Source organism: Hordeum vulgare, chromosome 4H (genome assembly GCF_904849725.1).
Source record: "Hordeum vulgare subsp. vulgare chromosome 4H, MorexV3_pseudomolecules_assembly, whole genome shotgun sequence".
Taxonomy (NCBI): Eukaryota; Viridiplantae; Streptophyta; class Magnoliopsida; order Poales; family Poaceae; genus Hordeum; species Hordeum vulgare.
This window is the reverse complement of record NC_058521.1, coordinates 526,911,296-526,923,476: the sequence shown is the minus strand read 5'-3', so window position 1 is coordinate 526,923,476 and position 12,181 is coordinate 526,911,296. Positions and strand designations below refer to the sequence as shown.

The window sequence follows — 12,181 nt, the reverse complement described above, 5'->3', positions numbered from 1 at the left end:
GCCTCCGGTCTGCCGCCGCTATATACGTTGGACTGTTATAGTGGGTGCCGCGTAACGGGGGACAGACCTGATGTGAACTTCTCGTTGCGTTCAATAACGAACCGTCAGCCATTCGCTATGAACTGCGTCACATTCGGCGGATCGGCAGATATTCCACTCCAATATTCCGAGTTTATGCTCTTCATAACCGTTTGCATATGTTTTAGTTGACGTACTTCCAAGCACAACATTTGGATGTCCCACCGGAAGACTGAAAGCTCATAACTGACCACTTCGTCTTTCCTTCGGAAACGTCGAGAACAACTTATTTAAGTACTACTCCCTTCATCATGGTTTAAAAAGCCTGTTTTGAAATTCACTACAACCTAGATGGTTATTGATTGGTTATAAGATGTATCGAAAAATAGCAATCACACTATGCATGTATATACTACCTCCGTTACGGTTTAGAAGACGCGTTTAAAAATTCTCTGAAACCTAGGTGGTTATTGATTGGCTGCGAGATGAGCTGAAAAATAGTATTCACACTACGCATGCATATAGAAATAATACAACGATGTATTACTTAGCTGCTAGGAGCAAATGGAACGCGCCTTAAACCTTGTTCATTATGAAAATGCACGTAAATTTAATTGTGCTTTCTAAACGTGACAGAGGAAGTAGAAGTAGTACACCGGAGTATTAGTTAGCTGCTAAGAATAAATGCAATGCGTCTTAAACTTTGTCTATTGTAAAAATTCACGTAAATTTAATCGTGCCTTCTAAACTTTGACGGAGGAGTACGTCCTCCGTATATTTACTTGGCATATTTTGTCTTGAGTTGAAACTTTAAACTTTGATCAAGTTTATACAAGAAATTATTAACATCCATAATACCAAACCAAATACAATTGAAATCACCTCAATATATTTTCATACTATATATCTTTTTATTGTTGAAGTTTAGATTGGTTTTGAAAAACTTGATCGAACTATATGTGAAATAAATAAAAACGGAGGAAGTACTATACTACTAATCACATGCACATGAACCAGATCCTCGGAAACGTCTTGAACCACAAGTGAGAGACAATGTTAGAATATTGAAAGAATTCCTTATTTGATCTTTTTTTAAATATGATTCTCTATTTAACCCCGTTAATTTTGTTTTTCCCTTTTTGACATCACAAATTCATTTTCTCCCTTCTATGGCATTTTCGTTGGTTTTTGCCGTTACCATCGTTAACTTTGACTTGAAATGTCGGTTTTGCCCCTCCTTTAGTACACTCGAAAAAAGGGGAAAAACCCCTCGTTTGACAGGACAGTCGCATCTCTCCCGACCCTCTTCTCTCACGACCCCCCCCCCTTCTCTCCCGATTGAGACCTCCCCGAGCCCTAACCCTAGCGCAGCGGCAAGGCACACAATGGACCTATGGGTCTGTAGTTGTTGGGGAACGTCGCATGGGAAACAAAAAAATTTCCTACGCGCACGAAGACCTATCATGGTGATGTCCATCTACGAGAGGGGATGAGTGATCTACGTACCCTTGTAGATCGTACAGCAGAAGCGTTAGTGAACGCGGTTGATGTAGTGGAACGTCCTCACGTCCCTCGATCCGCCCCGCGAACAATCCCGCGATCAGTCCCACGATCTAGTACCGAACGGACGGCACCTCCGCGTTCAGCACACGTACAGCTCGACGATGATCTCGGCCTTCTTGATCCAGCAAGAGAGACGGAGAGGTAGAAGAGTTCTCCGGTAGTGTGACGGCGCTCCGGAGGTTGGTGATGACCTTGTCTCAGCAGGGCTCCGCCCGAGCTCTGCAGAAACGCGATCTAGAGGAAAAACCGTGGAGGTATGTGGTCGGGCTGCCGTGGAAAAGTCGTCTCAAATCAGCCCTAAAATCTCCGTATATATAGGTGGGAGGGAGGGGACCTTGCCTTGGGGCTCAAGGAGCCCCAAGGGGGTCGGCCGAGTCCAAGGGGGGAGGACTCCCACCCCAAACCGAGTTGGACTTGGTTTGGTGGGAGGGAGTCCCCCTTCCTCCTTTTTTTTCTTTTCCTCTTGATTTTTCTTCTCTTGGCGCATAGAGCCCTTTTGGGTTGTCCCACCAGCCCACTAAGGGCTGGTGTGCCACCCTCAAGGCCTATGGGCTTCCCCGGGGTGGGTTGCCCCCCCCCCCCCCGGTGAACTCCCGGAACCCATTCGTCATTCCCGGTACATTCCCGGTAACTCCGAAAACCTTCCGGTAATCAAATGAGGTCATCCTATATATCAATCTTCGTTTCCGGACCATTCCGGAAACCCTCGTGACGTCTGTGATCTCATCCGGGACTCCGAACAACATTCGGTAACCAACCATATAACTCAAATACGCATAAAACAACGTCGAACCTTAAGTGTGCAGACCCTGCGGGTTCGAGAACTATGTAGACATGACCCGAGAGACTCCTCGGTCAATATCCAATAGCGGGACCTGGATGCCCATATTGGATCCTACATATTCTACGAAGATCTTATCGTTTGAACCTCAGTACCAAGGATTCATATAATACCGTATGTCATTCCCTTTGTCCTTCGGTATGTTACTTGCCCGAGATTCGATCGTCAGTATCCGCATACCTATTTCAATCTCGTTTACCGGCAAGTCTCTTTACTCGTTCCGTAATACAAGATCCCGCAACTTACACTAAGTTACATTGCTTGCAAGGCTTGTGTGTGATGTTGCATTATCGAGTGGGCCCTGAGATACCTTTCCGTCACACGGAGTGACAAATCCTAGTCTTGATCCATACTAACTCAACTAACACCTTCGGAGATACCTGTAGAGCATCTTTATAGTCACCCAGTTACGTTGCGACGTTTGATACACACAAAGCATTCCTCCGGTGTCAGTGAGTTATATGATCTCATGGTCATAGGAATAAATACTTGACACGCAAAAAACAGTAGCAACAAAATGACACGATCAACATGCTACGTCTATTAGTTTGGGTCTAGTCCATCACGTGATTCTCCTAATTACGTGATCCAGTTATCAAGCAACAACACCTTGTTCATAATCAGAAGACACTGACTATCTTTGATCAACTGGCTAGCCAACTAGAGGCTTGCTAGGGACGGTGTTTTGTCTATGTATCCACACATGTAAATGAGTCTTCATTCAATACAATTATAGCATGGACAATAAACGATTATCTTGATACAGGAATTATAATAATAACTATATTTATCATTGCCTCTAGGACATAATTCCAACAGTAGTTAGTACCTACATGTCTATCTCTCTCTTGATCTTCAATACAATGATCATCACATCTTCGCTTTGATGTATCTAATCTAATTATTTTTTAAGATGTGTTTGTTGGGATCTGATGAATTATGGGTTTATGTTCAGATTATTCATGAAAAGTATTTGAGTCTTCTCTGGGTTTAATGATTCTTATTTGCATGATCATCATAGCTTCGTAATTCTCTTCGATCTATTAAATTGCTTTGGCCAAGTAGTTTGGTATTTCTTCAGTGAGAGGGGTGCGTTGTAGTGGGTTCAACGTGGCAAGTTTCTATATCCCAGTGACAGAAGGGGACAAGTTGTGTCTTTGTGTTGTTGCCACTAAGGATAAAACAATGAGGTTTATTCATATTGGTCGAGTTTACTTTGTCTACATCATATCATCGTTCTCCAAACACTACTTTGTTTGTCATGAACTTAATACATAGAGAGGCAAGCATAGAAGCGCTTTTGAAGTGGAGTAACAGTAGTAGGTGCAGCTAGGAGTCGGTCTATTTTCTTATGGACGTGATGTCTATATACACATGATCATTGCTGTGAAAATCACATAACTATGTGTTGTTCTGTCAATTGCACAACAGTAATTTGTTTACCCATCATATGTTGTTTCATGAGACATGCCACTAGAGAACACTATGACCCCCGGGTCTATTCACTTATATATTCAGAAAACTTATAATTTCATCGTTGTTCTTCTTTATCTTTTATTTTCTTTTGCAAGTTACAATTATCTACACACCTCACTCGCTTGCAAATAACGAGATCAAGGAGATTGACAACCCTCTTGCTCGTGTTGGCTGCAAGTTATTTGTTCTTTTGTGTGCAGCCGTTGAAGACGGTTGAGGATTTATATTCCTATTGATTTGATAAACCTTGATTTCATAATTGAGGGAAATACTTACTCATATTGTGCTGCAATTATCCGTTTCTGTTCATGAAAAACCCAACGCAGATCACAAGTATCAGGAAGGATTTCTAGCGCCGTTGTCAGGGGATATCATCACCAACTATCAAGTAACTTCAAACAAATTATCATTCACGTGTTCTTCTTTTTATTTGTTTTTATATTTTGCTTGCTTGCCTAGTTATGTTATCTTTATCTTTGTCAAACGAAAACAAAAAGTAAATGCAAAAAATTAAGGCAAATGGATCCTCATCCACTTGCTAATCTTTTCAAAAGATCCGTTTATGTTGAACCAATTGCTAGTGAGAGTGCACTACATTATCTTTATGAGGTCTTGCTTGAAAATCAGGAATCTAATGTGATTCATGGTAGTTCCTTGAATGAAAAGCATGATTACGATTTGGTTAGTATAAATTTTATGAATGTCAATTGTCCTAATGATCATGATTGGGGTGATAATCATGATGTTTCTTGTGATCTTGATAGTTCTAAGCTTCATGATGAATCTATTAAAGGAATCGCTGAGCCTCGTTGTTGTTACTCAAGAAAAAAAAACCAGCCTCGTTGTTGTTACTCAAGAAAAAAAAAACTCGCTTCTTTTGCCCACTTGCTCATAATCGCTGATTTTTGTATACATGTTCACAGTTTTTTTGGTTAAATTTTAAAATTTGGTACAAATCAAAAAATGCTCAAGAATTTTGCAAAAAATTAGAAAATTAGATTTCCTTTCAGGAATTAAAAAATTATCATTTGAAAATATGTTTGTGAATTTGAAATAATTCACAAATTTTGAAATGATTCACAAATTTTAAGAACAATTCACCAATTTGAAAATTGTCCACAAATTTGGAGAGAGAAAAATCCATGAACATGAAAAACAAATCATGAATTTGGATATAGTTCACAAAGTTGAAAGAAGAATGCACTTTTGAAAAAGTTCACAAAGTTAAAATAGTTCGTGACTTAGAAAAAGGTTCGAGCATTTGAAAAGGTTCTAGAAGTTTAACAAAATCATGAATTTGTAAAAGTACACCAATTGTAAAAATGTTTGCAAATTTGTGAAAAAGGTGCATGAATTTAAAAATGGTCAAACAAGAAAAAGAAAATCCTAACAAAATCGGCCAAAATGAATAGGAAAACCCGACAGAAAAATAGTCCAGGAGCGTCCCAAACTGTATTGGGTAAGAAAAACCGAACCAAAAGCTTCTCGCAAATTCAGAAACCGATACATAAAAGGTGATCTTATATGGGTCGGCCCATACAGAACATGTGTGAGCGCTTGCTACTAATAGCAATTAATTGGCGTTATAAGTGCCAAATAGGAGATGGTCGTCGGAAGCCCTCCTGCCGATGTGTGCAAGGACGACGTCCCTTTGATGGGCCTTAGCCCAACCACTGGTCATGTAGGTCTGCACGCTGCTCGTCCAGCCCCTAGCTGCATAGCCGCTGCCAACGTAGCTGCATGCTTCGACTGATACGTTTCAAATATATATTACTCTCTGTAAACTAATATAAAAGTGTTTATAGATAACTAAAATAATGATCCAAACATTCTTATATTAGTTTACAGAGGAAGTATAATTTCATGCAATTATATTATAACTTTTGAATCATACCTGGAAATTTAATATAATTTTTTCACAACACGAGGAGCCCAAGAAGTACTGGAGCGAGCCGAGAAGGCAGCCAGGGTCGCCAATGCATTTTTGGAATTTGGAATAGTTTGTGGTGGGATCTGGGATGCAGTACTTCAGTTTAGTACCTGCCCCTTTTCCTTTCATTCTGTTTATTGTAAATATTTGGGTTTCTTAGCCGTCTGTTGTCCCTAGTTATTTTTAGTTATTTTCCCTGGTGTGCACCCCCTCCTGTGTGCTAGTTCATGAAGTCCAATTTCTCCTAAACTATAGTAGATTGAATTTGGAATAGTTTTGGTGGGATGTAGTACTTCAGCTTAGTACCTGCCCCTTCTCCTTTCACTCTGTTTATTGTAAATATTTGGGTTTCTTAGCCGTCTCATGTCCCTAGTTACTTTTCCTAGTGTGCATCCCCTCCTGTGTGCTACTTCATGAAGTCCAATTTCTTCTAAACTACAGCAGATTAAAATTCTTTCCATGTGGTGTACTTTGTGAAGATTGCAAAACCAATTTTCATACCTGTGAAGCTGATTCTTAACTCCCTCACGAAAAAAAGCTGATTCTTAACTTTTTGAACTACCTAAATTTTTTGATAGCCTTCCAGCCTTTGTACCTACAAGTGTTGAAATTTGGTTTGGCTAATACAAATTGCCTCCTGTCACAGGACCCCTCTGTGCTTTTTATGTGTCAATATAAGGAATTTTCTATGTTTCGTTCTTTTGTGACCCTGTGGTGATTGATGTGAATATGGCTATCTTGCAACTGTCAACCACGGCATGTGCTTTAAAACAGTCTAGTCATCTATAACACTAAGCTTCCCAATTTTGAAAAGTCCACATTAAATTAAGGTCTTTAATTAAAATCGAATAATCCGAGTTCGGCTAGTCAATAATTTCTGAAGGAGATGAAATTGGGTCACTCATCTATCTATGTAATACATTATGCTCCCTAAGTTTATAGGCCTCTTAATCATTTGAGGTCTTATTTAAAATATGGCCACTCGATTTTGACCAGGTCAACAATTTTTTAGCGAGCCCTCTCATTTTATTTTTTTAGTTTGCTACACTCTCTAATTTTGTAGCTCTTTCATTTGATTGAGGTAGTCAATTTTGGATTTGGTTCATATTTTAACCGGGTCAGTGATTTTTACAAATCAATCGACAACAAGCGGCATATAAAAACATATCAACCCCATGTGCCCTCTCAACACCTTGAAAAAAGAAGCGCAAATATGTGATGCCATAACACAAATATAATACATGCAGTCATCGACGTAGATTTTTTTCCCACATAAGTATGGGTTGATTAGTAGAGAACCTACAATCACCCCGCAAAATGTCCACCAATAATACCGCATTATAAATAACAATAAAACACACTCCATTTCTCCATCTCGCCAAATGAAACACTTCGTTGGTTTCAAAATACAAGGTGTGTTAATTTTTTGAAAAAAGATATTTCTTTAACATTGACCAAGTTCAAAGCCAAAAATATCGGCACCCACAATATTAAGTAAATAAAATATGAAAATTTATCTCATGATGAATCAAATGACACCGATTTGACATAACCGAAATTGATATATTTCTCTATAAATTTAATCAAACGTAAAGAGGTTTGACTTTTCAAAAAATTAATACATATAATATTCTGAAACAGAGGGAGTAAAGGCATTATGAAAACCCAATGACACCAACGGCGCACCAAAGCGCATCCAACTCTTTTAGTTTCGACGGGATTCACCATAATAGTGGTTTCTCTTTGTCAAATTTGAGAACCGGCCAAAATCTGGGTTCAGTTTAGCTAACACAGTAAACCTGAACACTTTGCATATCAAAAAAAGAAAAATAACAATTCCATTTCGATTGGTCTTTCTGTCCTGACCCGACGGAGTGCATTGAGCAACCGGGTTATGTCGAATCGTTTCGCTAGCTGTTTGATCTGCTGCCTATGCCCCTGCTTTCAGTTTGATTCAGACACAATTTTGGTGTTGATGTTTTGTTTCTTCAAGCAGGCTGACTAGTAAACAAAAACTTTACGAGATGCTCGGACAAGAATAAGTTTCATCATCCGATGGTGCAGGACCACCACTTTGGTAGTAACTTTGTTGGTCGATGTATCGATCAATCTTGATGTACCGTAAGCGTTTAGCTTTCTTCGCCCCTTTCTCCCATTCTCGGATGGAGAAGCATCATAATGTCACTGCCCGCAGATCAGCCAGAAGCTGGTTGATAGAGACTGAAATTCCATCTTTTCGTCTGAAATGGTGGCGGTACGCTGCGTCCGGAAAGGTGTGCGTAAAAAAGAATGGCCCAACGTCAAAGAGGGCCAGAGATCATATTCGTCGAGTTGTCGCGTGAGCGAGTGAGGAAAGATAAGATAAGATGCGTTTGGCCCACGGATTAGGCTGCAACAAGTTGCAACACATAAGGCAGCATGGCCGCACGCAGCTAGTGACACGACACTTGCTCGAAATGCAGAGAGGCAATTGCAACTGGCGCATCCGCTTTCGCGCCCGCACGTCAATTTTGTTCGCCTCAGGCTCAGGGTGACGTGGAAAGAGCACTGGAGAACATGGAACCGTGTACTGTATGTGTGTATGACATGTGATGGAACAGACAGAATCACAACCGGTTCCATGATTCCATTTTATCAGAATGCGGAAACAACATTATTTTCAGAGTACACTGAAGACTCTTCTTATCCTGAAGAGCAGTAGACGTACTACTATGAAAGATACCAAAGGCACGCCCCAAAAACAGACTAGACCTTGCAATTGCAAAAGAAATGGAAACGGGAAACGTTTTGCAGAAATCAATCACCACCCTCGATCGAGAGAGTCGAGACGAGAGCCTGCCCAAAGTGTCATCTGGCGGTGGAGTAGGCATTGCCGGCCGTGTGCTCAGAGGAGAAGCGTGGTCTCGGCGATCATGGAGGTGACGACGTAGGGGTCCATGTTGGAGGCCGGCCTGCGGTCCTCGAAGTAGCCCTTGCCGTCCTTCTCCGTGTCGCGCCCCACGCGGATGGACGCGCCGCGGTCCGCCACGCCCTAAATGCATCATCATCATCATCATCATCGATTCATCATCGTCAGGTAAGAGTCAGACACGACAGGCAACACAGTAGTACAACAGATGTGGCAGCACGTACCCATTTGAAGGTGTTGATGTCGGCGGTCTCGTGGTGGCCGGTGAGGCGGCGCTCGTTGCCCTCGCCGTAGGCGGCGATGTGCTGCATGTGGCGCTTGCCAAGCTTCTCGATGGCCTTCTTGATCACCTCGTAGCCGCCGGCCTGCCTCATGGACTTGGTGCTGTAGTTGGTGTGCGCGCCCGCGCCGTTCCAGTCACCCGGGATCGGCTTCGGGTCCAGGGACAGCACCACCCCGGCAACCTCTGTGATCCTCTGAGGATCAACCGATCAACCAATCCAATAAATCAGTTCAGCATCTAACCAGATTCACGCAGTTGCGATACGAGGTGCGAATAATACTACAGTACACTACGTATCAGGGGAGGACCTCGAGGATGTAGCGCGCCACCCACAGCTGGTCGGAGGCGGCGATCCCGACGGACGGCCCAACTTGGAACTCCCACTGTCACCAAGGGGACAGAGAATCAGGTTCAGAGAGAGTTTTTATACAACTTGTTGCAGGAGGAGGATCGATCATCTCTAGACTCTAGTACCTGGCCGGGCATGACCTCCCCGTTGATGCCGCTGATGTTGATCCCGGCGTAGAGGCACGCCTTGTAGTGGGCGTCCACGATGTCACGCCCGAACGCCTTGTCGGCACCGGCGGCGCAGTAGTATGGTCCCTGCGCAAATGCATAGAATCAACATGATCAGTAATTCAGTATGGTTCTTCCTCTCTTATTGCTCAGTCTGGAACCTACTATCTTCAGAGGACTCTGATTTTTTTTTTCTTAATGTTCAGTTATTATGTTTCTATGTAAGCTTAAAACATAAAGAGCTGGAGAGCATGCTGAGAATTTTCTTGCCTGAGGACCAGGGTAGCCACCAATTGGCCAGCCAAGAGGCCAGTTCACATCCTTCTGGAGGAGTGTGTACTCCTGCTCAATACCATACCTGTTTGGATTCAGAGATAAGCCCAATCAGTGCTTTAACCGTAAGCAGATAAGGTAGGACAGGGATACAAAGGTGGAAAACCTCCAAATTATGTGGTCCTTCAACCCTTTTTGGTACGAGTAATGCTACACCTACAAAGGCTTACGTAAAGATTTTACGTACAAACTGATGTGTAAGATTGTGATTGGTAATTGAGGGATGAGGGGCCCCACCCCCACTAAAAATCAGGGGGGGGGGGGAGAGAAGAGTTAGTTTGGAAGGTTAAGTAAACCTTTGTAAGTTTTTGTATGTCTAGCATTATCGTTTTGGTACTAGCTTTTCTGTTTGTATATCCTATAAATCTGTAATTCCAACTTCCAAGAAGATGAATTTTACTCTTATTTTCCTAACTCATTTTCATCATTTCATGTTATGCAAAGTGAGCGAATTGTGGTAATTATTGTAGAACATAGTACTATGTTCTCACTTCTTTATGTGTGTATATGTTGAACACAAGAACACTACAACTTTTGCTGAAACACTGCAACAACAAAAAACTTGAAATATCGACAGAGGTATTCATACCATGTCTCCTCAGCTGCAACCTTAGCGCTGTTGAAGATCTTGGCAGCATTGTGCCTCTTGTTAGTGGGAATTGGCACACCTTGTGGTGTGTAGCAGTCGCACATAACCTACAAGGAGTAATAAATAGAAAAAGATCAACAAACCAGCGAATTTGTGCCAAACACAGTAGAAACTTGGTCTCTGATTTAGCTGGAGCGTATTTATTTTTTCAGTTCAAGTATTTAAGATTTGTGTTAGTCAAACAGTTGACCTGCTGTTCCTGAAAGGCCAAGTTATTTGTCTGAAGAGACAGTCTCATAAGCAATAAATTATGAGCCGAGTAGGTCAACTAGTGGAATTTTGGGGTGTTTATAGAACAGGGCACAGACACCTGCTCATTTTGTCTACGAAATCACAGATATGTCCAAGCACATCAAACAGCCACAAAATTCAGTTTTTATTTTAAATGGTAACTTATTGAGATGGTAAACAATAGTACTTTGACAAGGTTAAAACGTAAAAGTGCCGAGAAAACAATGTTTTCCTGTGATTTTTTCCAAAGACCCATTCGACCTCCTACTTTTCCTACTTTATGGCATCCAGCATCTATGGTGCATAAAAAGTTTGAAAGAAACAAGCAAGAAAAAAGGTAGCAAAGGCTTACAAGGATGTTGTCACCCCTCCTGAACGGGTCCTTGAAAATGGCCTGGGGGCTTCATCAGAGTCAAAAAGAAAAAGAAAAAACAGCTTGTTAGCAAACAAGGAAAGTTGTAACAAGTAAAATAAAACCATTAGATGATTAGATTAGACAAGGCGAGAGAATGGAGATCGTACTAGAGGATGACTTCGCTGTCCTCTCCGGGAGCCTGGCCGGTGCTGGAGCCGTCGTAGTTCCACTTGGGCAGCTGGCTCGCGTCGGTGATGGGTCCGTTCACCGTCTGCTCGATCAAACAGAGGAAACAGAAAGTTTCAATGAGATTCAGTTAGCTTCATCAGCTAAGAACGAGGGAGTTCAACGAGTTGAGAGGTGTGTGTACGCACCCTTGCTTTGCTCCTGATGTCGATACCAGATCCTCCAACCCTGAACCAAACACGCGAAGCACTTGTTAGAGACAGGGGAAAAAAAGGGGGTTGGCGCAGATAAAATTCTACAGAGAGGTTTTAAAAAACTTCCGCAGAAAAATCTGAGCTGCGTCAGTTTTTTTTTTTTTTAAAAAAAACAACGGATCGTGAGGAGACCAAAGATCCTGGGTGCAGAATGCAAGTGGCATAAGAAGACCATCTCGCAGAATTCTCTTCTTCTTGTTAAGATCAGGGAGAGATGGGAAGCAGGGGAGGCTGGTAGCGAACTGACCAGAGGTACTCGACGATGACCTTGTCCGTGCAGTCGCTGAGGTTGAGGTTAACGAGGTCGGCGAGGCTGGCCATTGCTGCTGCTGCTGCTCGCAGGGAGGGAGGTCGATGGCAATGGGGGGAAGACGATGATGAGATGAGGTGTGCAGCTCGAGAAGCAGGGGATGAGGAGAGAGCCGGGAGGCGCGACCCGTATTTATAGCGCGAAGCTGGCTGGGCTACGGTGGCAAGTCTCTCTTCGCAACCGCTCGTATTGATTTGTTTTCAGTTATACTGTGACAGTTAAAAAATAAATAGATGCTCTCTCTTGTTTTGCGAGGTTTGAAAAGATACTCTGTCTATCTGTTTATCTTTCTTTTTTTCATGGGGGTTGTGTGTGTGCGCGTTGCAAG

The 12,181-nt window shown here is 42.2% G+C and overlaps 1 protein-coding gene across 1 annotated transcript; it reads right to left on the bottom strand.

The window, feature by feature from the left end:
- Nucleotides 1-8,431: 8,431 nt before the first annotated feature.
- Nucleotides 8,432-11,969, bottom strand: LOC123449274 (glutamine synthetase cytosolic isozyme 1-2). The gene is made up of 10 exons (XM_045126426.1): nt 11,791-11,969; nt 11,478-11,517; nt 11,271-11,374; nt 11,101-11,149; nt 10,458-10,564; nt 9,806-9,893; nt 9,494-9,622; nt 9,328-9,402; nt 8,961-9,212; nt 8,432-8,859 (listed from the first exon to the last, which is right to left on the bottom strand). Exons 1-10 carry the CDS (start codon nt 11,862-11,864, stop codon nt 8,713-8,715), a joined length of 1,065 nt encoding a protein of 354 aa, XP_044982361.1. The 5' UTR covers nt 11,865-11,969; the 3' UTR covers nt 8,432-8,712.
- Nucleotides 11,970-12,181: the final 212 nt, after the last annotated feature.